Source organism: Gastrolobium bilobum, unplaced genomic scaffold, assembly GCF_033153095.1.
Source record: "Gastrolobium bilobum isolate Gb01-03AN ecotype WA unplaced genomic scaffold, APGP_CSIRO_Gbil_v1 utg11595, whole genome shotgun sequence".
Lineage (NCBI taxonomy): Eukaryota > Viridiplantae > Streptophyta > Magnoliopsida > Fabales > Fabaceae > Gastrolobium > Gastrolobium bilobum.
The window spans coordinates 13,751-34,907 of record NW_026898316.1 but is presented as its reverse complement, the minus strand read 5'-3'; the positions used below and the strand labels follow the sequence as shown (position 1 = coordinate 34,907).

Genomic DNA, 21,157 nt, shown 5'->3' with positions numbered 1-21,157 from the left:
AAAATAAGACTTTTGAATTTTACACATTACAATCATACTTGCTTGGCATGCTTTATTTTTAACTTTTGTTCTCTGTATAAGGTAAGAAGTTTAGCCAAATATATTTTTATAAAAGCTTTTATTATAAAAAGATTTTTTTTTATAATAAAAAAACTATAAATTAAAATCTCTTAAGAAGAATTTTTTTTAAGATGTATGCCAACTTTTTGACTCTTCGTTTATTCTATAATTTTAATTTTATTCTAAACTTATATTTATAAATTTATTCTTTAACTTAATAATTTGTTCTAATAATAAATTATTTTATCTTTTCTCCTTCAAAACTATCATAACAACTTTATATATTCACCAAATAGATTTTAGCTTTATTTTTTAATATTTTTTTTACTTTAACTTAAAAGTGGATTTTAGATAAAAAAAAAAAGTGTCAAACATCTAATTTCTAAATAATCATACATAATTATTAACATACGTGGACTAACACATTAAATAAATATCTAAAAAGACTCTCAATTTTATTCCCACCATACGTGAGTGAAATATGAAATTTATTTTAAAGAGTGCTAGAAGAAAAATTATTATTTATATGTTTTGCATATGTAATAAAAGGATTTAGTGTGTCTTACAATTGAACAAGCGAGCCTTCTACGCCAAATATGTACATAAGATTTTTATTTATTTATTTTTTCTAGAGAGAGAACGGTAAGAGACAACGAGAAGAAAAACAACTTTTTTTATTGTTATTATTATTATTCATACTATGTAAATAGCCGTGTGGCACATGTATATAAACTATTTAAGCCGTCTAATGTTTAAGGATTCTTTCTCCAAAGGTTTATGCTTGGGATATTGATAACCAATATTTTATTTGGATTCAGAAGCATGGATTAATTAAGCAGCACTTGTCGTTACTTTAGAAACGTTACATACTATATATATATTCCAAAGGTACGGCAATTCATTTGAAGCGGCAGGGTTGAAAGCACATTTATTTTTGCTAAAATAAGAAAGATTCAGAGAAATTGTAGAACAATAAACCTATTGCCATTTGCTCAATAAGTTCAAAAAAACTCCAAAGTTGTCTCTCTTTCCTACCTACTCTTATGTGTGTCTGCTTCTTTGCTTCAAACCATATTATTCACCATCCTTTATTTAATTTCTTTTCTGAATCATCTTCTTGGTGACAATGAATATTTGGTCATCATATTTCCCTTATATTGGTTTCATCTAAAAGTGGTATAATGCTAACATAATAATGACATGCTCATATTAACCAATTTTTTTTTTTTTAAGTCAAAACCTCCTACAACCATTATGAGTCATATCTAAGACCTTGTTAGATTTCTATGGTTCTAATGTAATGAAGTTTCAATGGAAAAGCTGCTTGCTGTTACTTCTTCTGCTGTTTATCACCCTTCATCTTGTGTGTTCTCAAACTTCTGTTCATGATTGTGTCCTTGATATTCAATTCTCTTCAGCCTTGAATAGTTCAAATTGTGAACTGAACAATTGGGGAGGGTTTATCAATAGATGTTGTGGACTTAATTTTGATGATTACCTATATGCCTTGGGGCTTAAGGCCAATCAAACTGGAAAAATATTCTTGAATTCCTCAGAGCAAAATATCTGCATAGCATCAATGGAAGCTTTTGAGAAAAATTCTAGAGGCTGTGGGATAGAGAAGCTAACAAGTGGAGCTGGTGGTTGCTCTGATTACACTGTTACTGATGTTATCAACAAGCTTGGAAACAACTTGAGGATATTGGATGAAGATTGCATGAGTTTAAGCATAAATGGTAGGCCAAATGAAACTTGCATTACATGTTTGAAAGCATGGGAGGATATTAGTGCAACATCAGGCATTACAAGTGGATCATCAGAGTCAGCAAATATCAGTGCTTATATTTGTAGGTTTGCTGTACTTGTCTCATTAACAAGCACAAGAATTTATGATAGGGAATCAATTCAAGCAGTTTATAAATGCCTTGGGGGACATAGCCTTTCTGCAGGTGAGATCTAAAACAACAGTTCATTTAATTTTCTATTTTTTTTTTCCAACCAGTTAATTAGAAACCTAGATAGTCCGATTCGAGTACTGCCAGATCCACATAACTTCTGGTTTTGAGGAAGAAGTTTCTTATCACTTGAACCAATTGTTGTTGACTTGTTGGTATTTAATTTTTTTCTTTGATTGGCACCAAAAATTGATTGAGTTCTTTGTCCTTCCAATTCATCTTTTTACTTCCTAATAATCAGAGTGATTTGACATCATTCTCAACGAATTTTGATGAACTTGAGGTAATCTATTAATTTATTTTTCTGATGGTCACAGATGAGCAAGAAACCAAGGCTAGGGGCAATGCTATTAATATCAATCCAGGTAATTATGTTCCATTTGCTACCAGATATAATTTTAGCACCATAAATTACTTAGAAGAAAAAAATTATCATCTGATTCATAACAAAATTTATGTCTGAGTCTTAACAATTTTAAGAGAATATGTTGACAACAGGTCTCTGGATTCTAGCCTTTGGCTTAACCGGAGTCACAGTAGGAGCACTTTTTGCCGCACTTGCATGGTTTATCAGAAGAATTAGAAGTGCTCCAACCGAACAAGATGGTACTCATGAAAAGAGCCTTTGTGAATTTTTATGGTCCCTAACCATTTATTTCTTTATCTTACTTAACACCATCTAATTATTTAGACTCTGAAGATTCAACATCGCTTAAGATAACTTTGAAGGATATTTATGTTGCAACTAACAATCTCAGTGCTTCAAATTTCATTGGCCAAGGCATAGCCGGTAAGATTATACCTTAACTTCTAGAAATGTGTTTTCTATTCTTTTCAATTACAATTAATGACTTCTGATGTCTCCAAGCAATACCAAACTAAATCATAGGAGACTTCGAAAAAGGGTAGAATGTGTCATTTGAATTGATATAATAAGAAAACTGCTAGAAGGTCAAGAGTTCAACAATGTTAACATCAGTTTTAGGAAAAGTGTGCTAGATTGTTGACATGTGAATTATTTTTCTTCCCCTCATGAGGATTTTGTTGTTGTGTTCATTTTCTGTATTAAAAAATAGGATCAGATTAAGTTAGCAAAGCAAATTGGCTTTGTGGTTTCACTACCTAGACAAGGAGAAAACACAGTAATTATACCCTAAACAGAAGATCTAATAACAAAAAAAATAACAATGAAATAACCATGTAACCCTACTAAGGAAGCAAAGTGAAGCAGCATAAAAATATTTAAATTGAGATAACTAAATAAATTAAAATGCAAGTACATTCATAAAGGAAAAAAATGTAAACTAAATAAAGAATTTTCCTTTTTTTATTTTTATCTTGGATATTCCAGGAAAAGTGTACAAAGGAATACTCCCCAATGGTCATTATGTGGCAGTGAAGCATATCACCAATGAAGGTTACTTGGAGACATTTGTTAGAGAAGTGAGAAGCCTTTCCCATGTTAAACATCCAAACCTAGTAGCTTTGCTTGGTTACTATGAAAATGAAGATGAATGCTTCCTAGTGTATGAACTATGCCACAATGGAAACCTCTCAGAGTGGCTATTTGGTATATTATTCATTTATTTATTTATTTCAAATTTTCCTAAGCTTCTTTTAGTATAAGCTCCTGAATACAAAACTACTCTGGCAGGCAATGATAAAGTTCTTTCATGGATTCAAAGACTAGAGATTGCTATTGATAGTGCACGAGGTCTTGAGTTTCTCCACGCCTACTCAGGTGGCTGCATTGTTCACCGTGATATAAAGGTATAAACATAGTATCCTGTTCCTCTTTTATCTTTCCATTATTCTGTTTCCTTCTTTTTGGAGATTTCTCTACCAGTTCATCGATTACTCGACTAATTGGTAAAATTTCAGTTTCCTTCTTTAATCTCATTATATATGGTATATTATCAGCCATCAAACATTCTTATTAATGCAAACTTCAAAGCAAAGCTTTCAGATTTTGGGTTGTCCAGGGTTATAGACCTTGGTCAGTCCTATGTGAGCTCTGAAGTAAGAGGAACATTTGGTTATATTGATCCTGAATATAGGACAAATCACCATGTAAATGCCTCAGGAGATGTCTACAGCTTTGGAATAGTGTTATTGCAACTTCTATCAGGACAAAGGGTCCTTAACATTGATTTCCAAAGACCAATGTCCCTAAGTAAAATGGTAAGAGATGACATTCTAAGAGAGCTTAAATCTCTATATTTCACAAACTTGATGATAACTACCAACTAACACTTCCCCTATTCCATCCATGTATTTTGTTTTTTTAGGCCAGAGATTATGCTAAAGGGGGTTATGTTTCAGAATTCGCTGACACTAAACTCAAAGGGGAGTACTCAGTAGAAGCATTTGACATCATACTAAAGCTAGCTTTGTCTTGCATAGGGCTCAAGCAGTATAGGCCCTCTATAGAGCAAGTGTTGTACAGCCTAGAAAAGGCACTCGATATCTCGTTATAAACAAAATCTATTACATCCCTTAGAGTGCCAAAAAAGTATTGAATATGACTCATACTACACATTCGGATAACAACCTTACTTGGCAGGACGCAGAAAAAGTCAATGGGGCATATTAACTGTCGTTGGATGAACCAGGATAAATCTGTGTCTTCACTTTTTTTCCTTTCTCCTTTTTGATTTTTGATTGTGTGTTCGGTGCCAACAAAAAGGGCTAAAAAATGTTAATTAGGAGAAAAATTATTAAATATTATTCTGATTTAAATGGCGTGAAGTGATAGTATCTTATTTGATAAATACATAGAGATGAATTACAATACTTAATACAAATTTCATCATTAAAACAGAAGCTGATACAGTCTCTATTGTCACTGGATCAGCCAGAGATATGGAAGTAGGGGCGTAAATGGGCCAGCCTGGGCTGGGCTTTGACCTTCTTGGCCTAAGCTTACGTAAAACCTATCTGGTCTATTAATCTACTAAAGACTTTATTTATAGGTCAAGCCTGATCTATTTTTAAAAATTAGAGAGCCTTATGTGGCCTACAGGCCTTGCAGGCCTCCCTAGTGAAATATTTTTAAAAATTTTTAAATTTTTTTTAACAATTTTAAAATATTCGTTTGACATTACAAGTCATTAACGTGTTCATAAATTGCTGCATTTTTTTACATGAGATATAAATTTCACTAGTGAGCATTAAAAATTTTACAATAGTAAAAAAAATAACTATAAAAATATACTGAGCAAAGTTCCATTTATGCATGCACTAGTACTTCTCATAATTCATAAAAATGACAAACAAAAAAGAATCAACATAATACCTCAGTTCTATAGTGTATGTCATATACCCTAAAATAAATATATTATATTATATTATTTTAGAAAATTAAATAGGCCAGCCTTCAAGACTTTAGGTCAGGCTTGACAAAATTGACCTATGACCTACTTGTTAAAAATGTTTTCTTATAAGCCTAAGCATACTCTACTTTTGAATGTAGGACGGGCTAGACCAGACTCAACGTAAACCGGGCTGTAGGCCAGACCAGTATGGCCCATTTACACCCCTATATGAAACAATGTTATTTTTATTTTATGGATTAGCATTGATCAAATATTTGAAATTGTTTATTGGATTATTAAGTAATATTAATTAAGAAACTAAAGTAGAGACTCCTCACAATTCAGAATGGGAATGATTTAGATATTGGTAAGGTAGTAGTAAAAATTTCATTCATGCCATCACAATTCAAAGAAGAGATAGAAATTAGATTGAAAGATGACCAGGGGAAATGGTTGAAAAGCCAAAAGGATATTATCATTGATGCAATTTTGAACCACTTTCTAGAAGTCTATAATTATGGGGGAATGCAAAAATTGGACTTTTGCCTACAAGATATACTAAAGAAAATGTTAGCAGTCCTTAACCAAAAATTCTGTGAGCCTATCTGGGAGGTGAGAATTAAAAAAGCAATAAATAATAGTTTCTGCCCATCTTTCCCTTTCTATTTGGGGTCATAGCAGAGTGATTAGTCTTAACAATAAATAATAGTTTGACCATTTAAAAATTATTTCGGCCCTTCAAGCATTATATATGGATGGTGGGAGTATACCCTTGGTTGAAATTTTCCATTTTGAATGTCTATCTGATCACAATTATATATTAATTTATCTATTCTGTTATTTATAGTCATCTATACTAGGGAAGACTAAGAAATATTACAATTGCACCTACTCTCCTTTCTTTTTCCAATCATATATTCAGAATGAGAATTGTGCACTCAAGGGCCCATCTATTGATAACTAATAAGGGGATAATTCAAATATAAATCAGATATAATTAAGGAAGAATATTCATCAAGGATATCAATCCTAATATAATAGCATAATATATGGGCTTGAACCGTCATAAGAAGCACTGAAGGTTCAAAATCTAATGTCCACAGATAAACCCTATAAATAAGAGGTAAAGCCTACAGGTACGGTACGCTCTTTTGCTTACTGTTATGCTATTACTGTGTACACACCCTTTTGGCAAAGTCGTTTATTGTTCTTCTGTGCACAGTGATCTGCTTGGCTCAAGTACATCTAATTCATAAATACTTTGAAGAGGACACCTAGATCAAAAAACAACATACTAACTTTATTGGGTTAGACATCTTTGTCTTTAAGACCGAACACGAATATTATCACCTATTTAATGATCGAATTTAATAGGTGTTATGTAGTTTTTACGGTAAAATTGGCGCAAAATTCTTGCATAATTTAATAGCAACCCGCGTTATTTTGGCAGAAAAAGAGAGTTTGGTATCTATTTGTGGGGTGTTATAGTTTATTACTTTCCTTAGAAACTCTTTTGTGACTGTTTTGTTGCTCAATTCGCATTTGTTTATGACATTTGATCCTCTAAAACTGTAAAACATATGGTGTATTTTATTAGTGCAAGCAGTAATTATTGATAAAAAAAAGTTTGAATAATTCTAACAGATTATATTTCATTAACATTTAGTCAACAGCCTTGACTTTCATTCACTTTAGAACAGCTTGCTACACTTTCGTATCAAAAGAATAAAGGAGTCCATAAAATTTAGAACAATGATCAAAATGTCATTTTTTGACAAAATTTTTACCCAAATATCATTAGAATAGTATTTTTTACCATACTGTCACGTCACGTAATTCGCTACGACTGGTAGCAAATTACGTTCGTCAATGATTTTGTGACACGTGACACACTTTCGCATGAAAAAGCTGACGTGTTATAATTCACTACCAGTGATAGTGAATTTGGTCTGCAATATGGCCACACGTCACGAAATTATTGGCGAACGTAATTCGCTACCAGTGGTAGCGAATTATGACATGTGACAGTCTGATAAAAAGTACTGTTCGCGTGGCATTTAGATACAAAATTCAGCAAAAAGTGACACTTTGGTAACTGTTCCATAAAATCTATTGGGGAAACAATTTCTAAAGTTACTTTAGAAAAATAAATTTGTTTAATGTTCACCGAAATGATATAGTTTTAGAGTCAAAAAATTAAAGAGTTAGAATCATAAAGATTATTATAACCCTGAAATAAATTAAAAGTACAAACACAACATGATTTTCCCAAGACGACATCGTTTCGGTAAATATTAGATAAATTTTTCTAAAATAATTTTAGAAAAAACGAACCCAAGTTCATTAACAAAATTTAATATAAAATTTAGCACTTTAAAATTATTAAAAAAAAATACTGAAATTAGAATGGAGCTAGATAAGCAACCATCTCATCCAAAAGTTTAAGCTTAGAAGTGAAGGCCCATCAATTTGTTTTTCCTTAACCTGACATAATTCAACTAGAAAATGGGAGTGATAAGATCAAATTCCTGATCTCGTGGTCACATAGACTCTCACACCATATAAAGAATTAATTTAACCTAAAAGCTTAAACTAACAAGTGAAGAGACTTCAATAGTCTTATATATATGACATCTCTCTAATACACCCCTTCATTCAAGAACTGTATAGATGTGACAGTAAGGGCAATCACTGTTCAAAAACAAAAAGCGGAACGCATCATCTATCCGCTCTCAGATTGGACAGTAAGGGTCAGAGAAGGACAATCACTCATTCTTAAGACCAAAGAATCGGGCGGAAAGGGAGGGGGGGAAGATCCTCGTTCCCGGTTCTCCTGTAGCTGGATCTTTCAGAACCACAAGAATCCTGAGTTAGAATGGGATTCCAACTCAGCACCTTTTGAGATTTTGAGAAGAGTTGCTCTTTGGAGAGCACAGTATTGTATAAGTCCATTTATTTTATTTTACATTATGCTGACTTAATTTCATTAAAAAGTAAGGAACGTAAGAATCGAATTCGTGACCTGATAATTAATTTGACTCTGATGGGATGATAAGCAAACATCTCACCATAAAGCTTAAGCACGCCAAATTTCTCTAATAGAGCTAGAATTCAAACTGGAAAAAGTTCAACTTGATCTTGAGCTCAATAACACTAAGAGAGTGTTTGGTAGAAGAAAATTTTTTTTTTATCCGAGAATCTTAATTTTCAGAAATATAATTTTTACATCCAATTTACGATAATATCCGAAATTTTAAAATTTAGAAAAAATCAATTTCCTAAAAATCTTGAAAAAAGCCATGTACCAAACGGATCTTAAATTCCATTTACATATGCACTGCAAGTTGGCCCTACTTGCATATTTGTCCATGCCATCTCTATCTCTACCTTGTTTTCTTTCACTTATTTAAGATTTAGTCAGCAACTGAATGCTGCAGGGGAAAGGTAAAATTCAGTGCCATAAATCTGCGTGCGACCACCACCACAACCACCTACACGTCCTTTTTCTGAATGTGATGCATGCAACCTTTTTTTGATAATAACTAAAGAAAATTACAAAAGCAACATGCAACTAATATATACTGTGTTGTTTTTCAGTCGCATCAGATTCCTCTGCATGCCAGCTAAGTCACTCCTGTCAGATTTGGTCATTTTCACACATAAAGATACTCGAACATTTTCTGGTCTACCATGCTTTTTTAATTAGCTTTATTATATCGTTATTTAAAGTTTATAGGTCCCTCATTGATTCTCTTGATTAATCAATTTAACTGTGATTTACCTACCAACTTTCCTTTTCCAGCTTAGCAATTTAAGTTGAAATGACACAGGCATTTAAAGATTGCTAGATCTGTGAACTGAAAGGGAATTCCTCTGCCAATTAGATTAAACTATACATATTTTGTTACACACATGCAGTACATAGAATAGCACACTTCATCCTTTCCCATAAACCACGTTTATTTTCTCCTCATAGTGTTAACAATTAAAGCCTCGTTAATATAATGAAGTGTTAGATATCCAATTTGCAATGATAATCCAAATATTGATGTTAGCACTTAAAATTGACTTATATAAAAAGAGTGATATTTAGAATGTGATTTAAGTTTCTTTCCGTAATTTTTAATTATTAAGTTGATTTAATTGTAATTATTTTCTTAATTTTATAGGTTTAATGTCAATTAAACTGTAACTAGTTATATTTAAACTTTTCATTTTTTAAGTATATTTTAATTGTGTTTTAAGATTATTTAATGGGTTTAATATTTTTATTTTTACTGTAGAAATATTTTCTCTATCACACTCACATAAAAGTGCATGGTTCCATGTAATGAGAAAAAAGATAGAAAATCTAAATAAAACCAACTCACTTTTATGTTAGTGTGTGTGACTGAGAAAATATTTATGTAGTAAAAGCATAAATATGAGATATGTTATTCTACCTACTATTTTTTCTGTCTACCACTCTAAAACACCATTAAATCAGAATCTTAACTAACATTTATCTTTCTCTCTCTTCTTGAGATTCTAATCTAATAGTGTTGGAGGGTGGTAGACAAAAAAAGTGGTAGGTAGAATAACCTATCCCTTAATATTTTATGAAAAATGTTTAAAATTTTATTTATAAGTTATTAAATTTTAAATAAGGATAAGATATTATACCTATATTTTTTTTTATAATTTCTCTCTTCTTAATATTCTAATATAATAATATTAAAAAGGAGTAGATAGAGTAAGTATAAAGAAAATAGATATAATATTTTTTGAGGATAAAGCCCCTCTCATATCCCATCTTAATTCGTTTTTAACATATTTTAATGTATTTGGATCAACATCACCCCCATCCTTCATTATGCAAAATTGAGGCCAATCCCAAATAAAGTGAACGCGTTTTTAACTAAATCAGTAACTCCATATTGGATCACAGCTACAATAAGAAGGAAAAAGACACGTAATGAATAATGTTACAGCCATGCAAGGGAGAATGAAATTGCCCATCAAACATTAACTGAAAGTCCATTCCATTTCATGACCCTAAGTTAAGGCCAACCCCACAACACGAACCCTGCCAAACCTAAAAGAAATCACCCCCACATGACTCTTTGGATTATTGCCTTTAAGATCCAAGACACCCCCACCGAAAAAGATACTACAAAAGACTGAAAGAGATAGCCAATTAGCCACACTAGCCAGCTAGAAAACAACTAAGCAAAGATTATGAACCCCATTAAAACACTCTCAATAAATACCCAATCTTCCTTATTCTCTCCTCATATCTCCACAAAACATGGCACTTTGGCAACTAAAGCTACTCTTCTCACATCTATTAATCCTTTGCTTAGCAGCAACTTTGGTTTCTCCACACAGCAGGCCTTTTTCAACTCCAAGTGTCACACACTTAACGGATTCTTTTCCTCATGTCCCATTTGATCATTCCTTTTCTAACGCTTTTGGGGCCTCAAATATCAAGTTTCTCAGTAATGGGTCCATGGCCACTCTGGCTCTTGACAAAATCTCAGGTTAATATTGAACCCCTTCAATTAATGAACCTAAAATCTTGAAATTTCTTTAGTTCTTTTTTCTTCAAAATATGTCCTATTATTATTATTATTATTATTATTCCATAGGCTCTGGCTTGGTCTCCCAAAGCAGATACTACTATGGATTCTTCAGTGCTGCAATCAAATTACCAGCTGGTTTATCATCAGGAGTTGTAGTTGCCTTTTATGTAAGCTAGCTTCTTCTTTACTTAAGAATTAATCTTTGAAAAGCATGATATATATGGTAGCTAACAAAACTTTATTAGCAAGATTCTTTAACATTCTGTTATGACTATGTTTTTTGTTATTGTTACTTTTGCATAGAAATTATTTGCATTCAACTAACTTTCTTTATTGTTATGACTCCTCAAGAAATTAACTAGAGAAATTTTTTCAGTTGTCTAATGCAGATAAATTCCCACACAACCATGATGAGATAGATATTGAACTGCTTGGTCATGATAAGAGAAATGACTGGGTTATTCAAACAAACATCTATGCCAATGGAAGTGTCAGCACAGGAAGAGAAGAGAAATTCTATTTCTGGTTCGACCCAACACAGCAGCATCATTATTATAGCATATTATGGAACAGTTATCACACAGTGTAAGACAAATCCTGTTTTCAATCTAAAGAAATATAGCAAAAATGGAATGACTATGTTTGATTAATAGATAACTCAATTCTGAATATTTCATTTGGATTTTTTTTGTAGGTTCTTAGTGGACAATATTCCAGTGAGGGAATTCATACATAGCAGCACATATCCTTCTATATATCCATCAAAGCCAATGTCAGTGTATGCTACAATATGGGATGGTTCAGAATGGGCTACACATGGAGGAAAATACCCAGTTAACTATAAGTATGCACCATTTGTTGTTTCATTTGCAGAAATGGAACTTAGTGGATGCATATCTGATCCCACAGCTACAGTTTCTTCATGTTCTATGGCCAATCCTTCAGGCCTAGACCCTGTTAATGGACCAGAGTTTACTAAGCTATCACAGCAGCAGATAGAAGCCATGGATTGGGCAAGAAGAAAACTCATGTTTTACTCATACTGCAATGACAAACCCAGATTCAAAGTCATGCCACCAGAATGCCACTAAACTATACAAATTAATTCAGGAAAATTACTAGAAAAGAATTCCTGCAAAAGTATTTATTAGTTATCATGAAGGAAGATATAGTCATACTTTTTTTATAAATTTCATCACTTTTTATCCCTTCATGATAAATAAATACTTTTGAGGAATTCTTTTTTCATAATTTTTCTAATAAATTATAATTTTTTTTTCAAAAATATTATTTTTTCAGGGAATAATGATATTGTTGTAAGTTCAATTCTTTGGCTCAAGAATTGCATGAAAGAGTCAGAAAAACCATTAGAACAGTAAATGGAAAAATGCATATAATGTACTTTTATGTATCTATACTACACTTCATATACCCAGACATACAAATGCTAATTAGCACTCTAGTGTCTTCATATTTGTGAATTGTTAGCATTCAACATCAAGCATGAATTCCAAATTCTAATGCGATTCAGTGGTATTGTTTTGAAATTTGATTTTATAGAAAAAATGTGGACGGGAAATAATTATATCATGTTGTATGAGATAACAGAGACAAACTAGTGGGGTTTACTATTTTTTCTTTTCTTTTTTTAAAAATAGTGAACCCCACTATTTTATTTCTGTTCCATTATATAATTATCTTATACAACATGAGATAAATAGATCCCAAGTGTATATGACCGCTCATCCTAACCCTTTCCTTGCTCACCACCATTGTTGAGAAAAGAGTATAATTGTAAGTTGTTTACCTCTCAAATGGTTTAGTTATGGTTGGTTGTCTAATAAAATAGACAGGGCACGAGACTCATTTATTTGAAAGTGGCTATTTGGCTATGTAAGAATTAAGGATATCAACCTAAAACAGAGAAATGATACAGAACAATAAGACCAGCCTAAGGCATGGCATATAATTGAGATGGTTAATTATGTGCTCTGATTGTGGGGCATACCATGTGGTCTGAACAGGCTGAACTTACAGTATAGCTTCCTTATTAGATTCTTCAGCAGGCAGCAAATACCAGACAACTCATGTGGTTATGTTTGAACTTTGATAATATTTTAATGGATCGGTAATAAGTGCATAATCACAATTGTCAACATTATCCAAGTACGAGGATCTTAATGTGTGTTTGCGAGGTATTTATTTTAAAAAAAATTTCCTCATAAATAGAAGCTAGGCTATACAGGTTTTTGCATAAACTTTTATAGTAAATATTTTTTTTTATAACGAAGAAAAAAATTAAAAGTCAAAAACTTTTACGAGGAGTTTTTTTTAAGTTGTATCAGTTTTTTTGAAATATGTGCTGTATATATATATATAGGGCTTAACATTTCTGCAGCAGCCGTAGATAGTGTTATCTACAGCTGACACAGAAAAGTGGGCCCCACGACTTTTAAAAAAAAAAAAAAACTCAGGATCTATTGCTGTATCCTAGGATTCGGACGCGGATCCTTGCTCAAATCATTTTGCCATATATATATATATATATATATATATATATATATATATATGGGTAAGGATCATTTTACACCAGTGTAAGTTACACTCTTAATCTTGTCCGTTGATCTCATTTATATTTAAGGGTCAAATTTTTCAGTAATGTGAGCCATTGGATATAAGTGGATCAATGATCAAGATTGAGTGTAAGACTTCTAATTCTTACACCGGTGTAAGAATATCCTGCCCCTATATATATATATATATATATATATATATATATATATATATATATATATATATATATATATAAAGAGGTTATTCTATCTATTTGTTTCTGTCTACTTTTACCTGTCACTCTCCAATACCATTAGATCATAATTTTAATTAACATTTATCTTTTTCTCTCATCTTTAGATTCTGATCTAACAATATTGAAGAGTAGTAGACAAAGATAGGTTAAAAAAATAGTTAGAATAACATCCGAACCAGTTTAATTCAATTCGGGTATTATCAATTATGGGTAAAAGATTTCTCGAGTCAATGGAGATAAATTATCTCCGGTGAACACAAAACGACATCATTTTGAGACGAAAATCAAGGTATTTTTGTAATTCTAATTTATTGCAGGATTATATTAGTCTTTATCATTATAATTTTTTAATCTTACAATCCAGAACAACATCGTTTTGGGATCACAGGAGATAACTTTTATTCACAGTGACCGGAGAAATACTTTTCCCATCAAATATATATTAGAAACGGTTTTTTCAATATTAGTTTCTTCATTTTCCGGACACAAACTCAATACTTCTAATTAAAGAACAAATATTACTCGAGCTAATAGCTGTTAGTTAAGAATTCTAACATTTAAAGAGAACCATCCCGGATAACATGCGCATGAAAATATCGGGTGACAAAAAATAAGAGCATAAAATATAAAGAGCATCCTTTTTATAAAAAAAGAAGAAGAAGAAAAAAGAAACCCAACAATGTCATATGTGTAGATGACAAATAAACAGGATTTTATCATCATTATCATTGTCCAAGTCCTACTTATTGATCCATTCCATGAAGAACAAACTCAAAGCCATGCTGGGCTCTTCAAGGGAGTTACAACAGCCTTCACTTGCAAGTAGTTCTTAAGACTGTACACTCCTTTTTCTCTACCCTGCCCACTCATCTTGTACCCTCCAAAAGGAATTGCAGCATCAAATGTATCAAAGCAGTTTACCCATACAGTTCCAACTCTCAATGCTCGTGTCAATGTATTTGCAGTGTCTATGTTCTTTGTGAAGACCCCTGCTGCAAGGCCATAACGTGTCTTATTTGCTCTTTGAACTACCTCACCAAGGTCCCTGGAATCAATACAACAATTAGGGGGTGTTTGGTTCAAGTTTTTGGAGAGGATTACCGGTAATCCTTCTTTGGTAAATGTAATTACCACGTTTGATAGAAGGAATAAATTACGATTCCCGGATATCCAAGGATTACCGGTAATTTGATTTATAAAGAAAAGTCACTATTCAGATTACCAAAAATAATATGGTAATTCGGAATACCAATCAGAATACCAAGTAAAGGGAAATCACAACAATAAATTTTGAGACAAAAATACCCCAATACACATAAAAATCTAGACTCAATCTATCAATTACAAAAGTAAAAATAGTTTGGGGTTATTTTTGTAAAATAACCTCATATTCCAAGTCATATTTCGTTATAAACCAAATATGGAATCAGTAATTTTTACCCAATATTCCCGGTAATATTTTGGCGAACCAAACACATCTTTCGTAAGATTCCAAGTAAACTCAATTTCTACTGATTCCCATTAATCATGATTCCCGGTCACCAAAAAATTTCTCTTGTAACAAACACACCCTTAGTGCACAAACCAAAACACGTAGATAATAACATTCTCTGCAAAATAAGACTAATTGCTCTCACTTGAACTTTAATATGGATTGTACAGGACCAAAAATCTCTTCCTTAGCAATCAGCATGCCATCCTGGTGATTGTTACAAATGAAATTAAAAAACATTAGGACTTGTATTTTTAGCCTTCTTTGATAAGAAAGGAATGTAACTAAAAAGATATACCTGAACATTTGAGAAGACAGTAGGTTGAATAAAGAAGCCCTTGTTGCCAATCCTATCTCCTCCAGTTTCAAGGGTAGCTCCACTTTCAACACCAGATCTGATATACTTCAGTATTTTCTCAAATTGGTCTGAATCAATCTGATTGTTTGGATCATACACGAAATCATCATTATATTCAATCGTTTTAAAAGAATTATACATTAAGACAAGGGGATATCAAATTCAAAGCAATAGCAATGTAGCATTCTTTATATGCATTTTAATACTGGATAAGCATAAAGTTTATGAACCTCATAAGGAATGATAACATATTTCCAGTCATCAGCAATTAACATTGAGTTAGAACAACTTTGGAAAACAAAGCACCAAGCTCAAACATGAGAGTGCACTGCAAAGGATTCTTTGTAATTTACCTGAGGACCTTGCTCTATTCCCCCCTTGAATGGATCACCAACAACACGTTTCAAAGCACGAGCCTTCGCTTTCTCAACAAACTCGTCATATACACGTTCATGTACAAATGTTCTAGACCCAGCACAGCAACATTGTCCCTGAATGTTACAAGGAACACCAATCTAAGTTTTCTGAATTCTATAAGAGATAATTGTTTTACAAGAACTCTATGATTATATATATACCTGATTAAAGAATAAGGCAAAATGTGCTAGCTCAACAGCGTCATCTACATCAGCATCTTCACATACAATAAAGGGGGATTTCCCACCAAGCTCCAAAGTTACAGGCTTAAGATTGCTTTTAGCCGCCAGTTCAAGGACAATTTTTCCAGTATCAGTTGAACCAGTAAAAGCAAGCTGCAACATTGTCCAAAATTAAGGATACTAATCCATTATGGTGAAAAATAAACATCACATTAGAAATTGAAACTTCTCCACAAGACAAAGAAACTGAAATTTTAATTGCCATGGACATTTTATTATAGAAATTCTTATGACTGAAGGGTACATGGACTGAAGCTTTATAGTTCCTTTAAGCATTAGTTTGACTACACAAGCAACCTAATTCATGCCACTACCAAAATCATTACATTACCACACTACTGCAGGACTAAGTATTACTGGAATGGATACTCTCATATCTCTTTTTAACATGATTATATCATGCGAAAAATCTCAGTCATTTATTGATAAATCAACACCAGCAATTAAAATTACTATTTTCTCTTCTCCATTTTTTGTGATTAAACTTGTGGTTCTGCCAATGAATGAGTGAGATTTTTCACGTGATCGTGTTACAAAGAGACATGAGAGGATTTAGTACCTTATCCACATCCATGTGACTAGCAAGAGCAGCACCAGCAGTTGGACCATAGCCAGATACTATATTTAAAACACCAGGAGGAAGTCCAGCCTGCCAGACATAAAGATTAAAGATATTATATGCGTAAATTAGACTCCAATAAAACCATGCTTCTAATAAAATGAAGATTGGTCTATCATTCACCTCATGAAATAGTTTTGCTGCATATAAAGCAGATAATGGTGTCTGCTCAGCTGTTTTCAGAACAACAGTGTTGCCACATGCCAATGCTGGTCCAACCTTCCAAGCAAACATGACAAGAGGGAAGTTCCATGGAATGATCTGACCCGCAACACCAATGGGTTCATGCAATATTTGCACATGATGAGGTCCATCAGCTGGAACTGTGAGACCATGAATCTTATCTGCCCAACCTGAGAAATATGGAAAAATGCAAGTGTTAGTATAGTTTCACAAAAACAAAAGAGGAGAACATAAAGTTTCACATCCCACATACCAGCATAGTATCGAAATAGGCGAACCAGCATTGGAATTTCAATCTGTGCAGATTGTTCATATGGCTTCCCATTATCCCAAGTCTCAAGTGCTGCAAGCTCATCATTATGCTTTTCAAGCAGATCAGCAGCACGCAACAATATCCTTTGCCTTTCCTATAAAAACATAGTAAAAAAATGGATTTAAAAGCAAAATCATGTTAACAAAGATCATAGCTTAGCGAACTGTACGAAAAGTAAAATCAAAATCATTGCTACAATGAAAAGTTATCTGCATGAATCCATTATAACTACATACTGCGGAGTATAATTATAATATTAAACTTGCTTATTTTTTATTTTGTCATCAGATATTGTTGATTGATGTGGCGAATTTTTTTTGTTTCTTTTACAATTATAAGTTTATAACTATGTATTACCCGTATTTATTTTTACCTATCACCCGTAGTATATAATTATAATGGTTGCTGCTGATAAATTTTTTTCAAAAATGGAAAAAAAAGAAAAAAGAAAAAAGGCAATGATCAAATACATAGGCTGCCATCTTAGGCCATGGCCCTTGATCAAATGCTCTGCGTGCAGCTGCAACAGCTCGATCAACATCTTCAGAGTGACCCTCAGCAACATGAGCAATCACTTCCCCTGTCCTTGGGTCTAAGGTTGGAAAAGTTTGACCTGATCCACAGTAATCCCAACACTAAGATACCACAAAAACTTCAAAAATTCCCCTTTTTTTTCTTTCTTTTGTTTTTAATCAAAATGCTACTTTATGTCCAAACGGTGAAAAAGGAAGGATGGGTAATAAGACAAATCAAGATTAACCCAAAAACAAAAAAAAAGAAGAAGAAAAGAAACACTCACCAGAAGCAGCATCTACGAACTTTCCATCAATTAAGAGCTGGGTGTGCTCTACTTGTACTGGTGATTTAATGGGTTCTTCACTGGCAGCAACAGTGCTATATTTCCAGAGTCCTGCACACACAGGTAACCAACCATTCCCACCTTAAAGTTTTTTTAATTTCATCTAATCGTTGAGTTATCAACGGCCTTAAAATGCTTAAGCTCCAAATTAAAAAACCCCTACTAAGTAATACCAATTTAAATCGTGATTATCATGTCATAACACAAACATGAGTTTTACCAGGAAGTTGCTTTTACACTGCTACCCCACACTAACCTCTTTTTTCTTTTTTCCCTCAATTAAATTACAGCTTTTGGTGAAGTTTCAAACTTTTCATATCCCACACTCCCCCATTTGGTCATATATTTTGTTTTTCCAAGCTACAACTGCATTTTCTTTCTTTCCAAACAATGACAGTGATCCCATCATCAATGAAATCAATGAAAATAAACCCAGTAACTCATTTCAAGAAAAAATAAATAAAAATTCAAGAGAAGGATAAAAAAAGAAAGAAAGAGCAACAACAAGTGACTTCGTATTTGTTTCTAGTTATTGAAAAATGATAAGATCACCCACCCCACCAGGAACTATGATGTGGTAAGCAAAATCTACCTCGAGAAAACAAAGAGGTAGAAGAAACAGAAGAAAAGGAGCGAGTGATTAGTCTTGAGATCCTCATTGAAGAAGCCATACCCTTTTCTCTCTCTTTCACTAATCAAGTTTATCAAATTGCCATTGCCCATCATTGGGTTCTAGTTTTTATAAAAGCATGTACATGTGCAACCCAATGTCAAAGTGTTCAGCACCCCACGCAAAATTGCTGACTTATTTTAATGTATTTATTTGTCTAGTAACATGTATCGTTCCGATGGAAAAGTCGTAACTCCTAACTCTTTTGAGCAATTTCTTCTCAAAATTTCTCAATCACACCTACACGAGGTTCATTATAAAAAAAATAAATCATTCCTTACAAGAGTATGATATAGAAAAAAAAAAATTCTGCAAAAAATGTAAAAATATTTTGATCCCGTTATCTGCCACATTCACACAAAAATAAGTGGTCTCGTTAATATTTTCACTTTCTTTTCTGTATAACGGGACTCACTTACGTGAAGGTGACATAAAATTTTTTTTTCAGTAAAAATAGAAATATTTTTTCAATATATATTATTTTTGCAATTTCAACGTTATAACAAATTTAATTTTAAATTCAAATAGTTATTTTTAATCACTATGAACGACACAGTGATACCCATTAAATTAAATTTATTAAAACAATTCCTAGTCTCACAAAATCTTCTCAATATTAAATTCAAATTTATTTGTAAGTTAGACTCGCCCTTCCTTCTAGTCCCACTTTTAAAAATTGATTAGTCAGTTTACTCATTAAACTAAATTTATTACAACAATTCCTAGTCTCACAAAATCTTCTTAATATTAAAGTCAAATTTATTTGCAAGTTAGACTCGCCCTTCCTTCTAGTCCAACTTTTAAAAATTGATTAGTCAGTTTACCCAAAAAAACAAAATTGATTAGTCACAACAATTCCTAGTCTCACAAAATCTTCTTAATATTAAAGTCAAATTTATTTGCAAGTTAGACTCGCCCTTCCTTCTAGTCCAACTTTTAAAAATTGATTAGTCAGTTTACCCAAAAAAACAAAATTGATTAGTCATGATTATATATATATATATATATATATATATATATATATATATATATATATATATATAAAGACTTACATTTATGCAGCTGTTGTATGTACAGCAATCAAATATTTGTCATATATATACTTGAAAGCATTAAATACGGGAAATCATAATCATACAAAGGATGAAAGCTTTAAATGTGAGGAATCATAACCATACACTTGTCGTTGTTGTACGTAAAGCGACTGCAGAAATGATTATACCATATATATATATAGACTTACATTTCTGCAGTTGTTGTACGTACAACAAACAAATACTTGCCATATATATACTTGAAATCATTAAATGCGGGGAATCATATTCATACAAAGGATGAAAGCATTAAATGTTAGGAATCATAACCATACACCTGTCGTTGCTCTACGTAAAGCGGCTGCAGAAATGATTATACCATATATATATATATATATATATATATATATATATAGAGAGAGAGAGAGAGAGAGAGGTAGGATCCTTTGACACCTCATTCGAGAGCCATTAGATCAAAAAATATCAACCACTCTGATTTGTAAGCATGTGACACCATTGATATTTTTTGATTTAATGGCTCTAAGATGAAGGGTCAAATTTTAAATTTGACACTGGTGTCAAAGGATCCTACCTCATATATATATATATATATATATATATATGGCTTATCGTTTCTCAAGTTGTTTAAGATAATTTTATCTCCGGCTACTAAACCACAACCGTACAAAAATGGATCAATGGTGATAAAGGAAGAGAGAGAAGAAAGGAATTATAATCATGGTAGTTAAAATCCCGATTTAAATATTAGATTTTACGATTTTACGATTTTTTTTAATCAAAACGATTGTACTAAAATTCCAAACGCTTTTACGCTTTTATGATTTTTCTTACGTTAGGATTTTACGTTTTACGATTTTTTATTCTCCTTCCGATTTTAGGTAAAAAATCCCGATTTTAACTCGTAATCAATCAAAGGTGAATCAATTAATATAAAAAAATAAATAAATAGAACAACGTAGTTTTGGGGTGGCCGGCGATAAACTTATCTCAAGCTACTTGAGAAATGTTTTTCTCATATATATATTTATATTTAACCCAATGGGTGCAGCTCAGTTGGTAACTTGGCGCTGAGTTAGTGGGGTTGGATATGTGTTCGATTCCCGCTGAATGCATTCTTGGGGAGGGGGCTGAACCTTTAGCCATCACTGTTCCCCCGCACTCCGGATTAGTCCCATAGCCGGCTCAAAGAGTCGAAGCTCGTGGGGATACCGGAGGGAGCCAACTCGTCTCAAAGAGATAATTAGGATTGG

The 21,157-nt window shown here is 32.5% G+C and overlaps 2 protein-coding genes and 1 pseudogene across 4 annotated transcripts; 2 read left to right on the top strand and 1 right to left on the bottom strand.

Annotated features, from left to right (window-relative positions):
• The first annotated feature begins 1,360 nt into the window (after positions 1–1,360).
• On the top strand, positions 1,361–4,534 carry LOC133314826 (probable serine/threonine-protein kinase PBL1; annotated as a pseudogene).
• A 6,082-nt stretch (positions 4,535–10,616) lies between these two features.
• Positions 10,617–12,082, top strand: LOC133314823 (probable xyloglucan endotransglucosylase/hydrolase protein 33). The gene is made up of 4 exons (XM_061516352.1): positions 10,617–10,848; positions 10,957–11,057; positions 11,267–11,475; positions 11,585–12,082. The coding sequence occupies exons 1-4, from the start codon at positions 10,617–10,619 to the stop codon at positions 11,979–11,981; spliced, it is 939 nt and encodes a 312-aa protein (XP_061372336.1). The 3' UTR covers positions 11,982–12,082.
• Positions 12,083–14,435: 2,353 nt separating this feature from the next.
• Positions 14,436–18,893, bottom strand: LOC133314804 (benzaldehyde dehydrogenase, mitochondrial-like). Of its 3 annotated transcripts, none has more exons than XM_061516325.1 (11): positions 18,775–18,893; positions 18,123–18,233; positions 17,794–17,936; positions 17,264–17,417; positions 16,951–17,180; positions 16,768–16,857; positions 16,128–16,301; positions 15,903–16,040; positions 15,490–15,627; positions 15,337–15,398; positions 14,436–14,744 (listed from the first exon to the last, which is right to left on the bottom strand). In XM_061516325.1, the coding sequence occupies exons 1-11, from the start codon at positions 18,851–18,853 to the stop codon at positions 14,471–14,473; spliced, it is 1,593 nt and encodes a 530-aa protein (XP_061372309.1). In that variant the 5' UTR covers positions 18,854–18,893; the 3' UTR covers positions 14,436–14,470. The 3 variants fall into 3 exon arrangements, with proteins under 3 accessions (XP_061372309.1, XP_061372308.1, XP_061372307.1); XM_061516324.1 differs by having other exon boundaries at positions 18,751–18,853; XM_061516323.1 differs by having other exon boundaries at positions 18,123–18,263; positions 18,775–18,853.
• Between the last annotated feature and the right edge of the window lie 2,264 nt (positions 18,894–21,157).

Bases quoted from the DNA above. Each gene is read 5' to 3' on its own strand.
- LOC133314823 (XM_061516352.1), top strand. From the start codon at position 10,617: ATGGCACTTTGGCAACTAAAGCTACTCTTCTCACATCTATTAATCCTT. The intron at 10,849-10,956 runs GTTAATATTGAA...ATTATTCCATAG, and splicing joins GGCTCTTGACAAAATCTCAG to GCTCTGGCTTGGTCTCCCAA. The intron at 11,476-11,584 runs GTAAGACAAATC...TTTTTTTTGTAG, and splicing joins TGGAACAGTTATCACACAGT to GTTCTTAGTGGACAATATTC.
- LOC133314804 (XM_061516323.1), bottom strand. From the start codon at position 18,853: ATGGCTTCTTCAATGAGGATCTCAAGACTAATCACTCGCTCCTTTTCT. The intron at 16,041-16,127 runs GTATATATATAA...TGTAACATTCAG, and splicing joins TTGCCTTATTCTTTAATCAG to GGACAATGTTGCTGTGCTGG. The intron at 15,399-15,489 runs GTATATCTTTTT...AACAATCACCAG, and splicing joins CTGTCTTCTCAAATGTTCAG to GATGGCATGCTGATTGCTAA.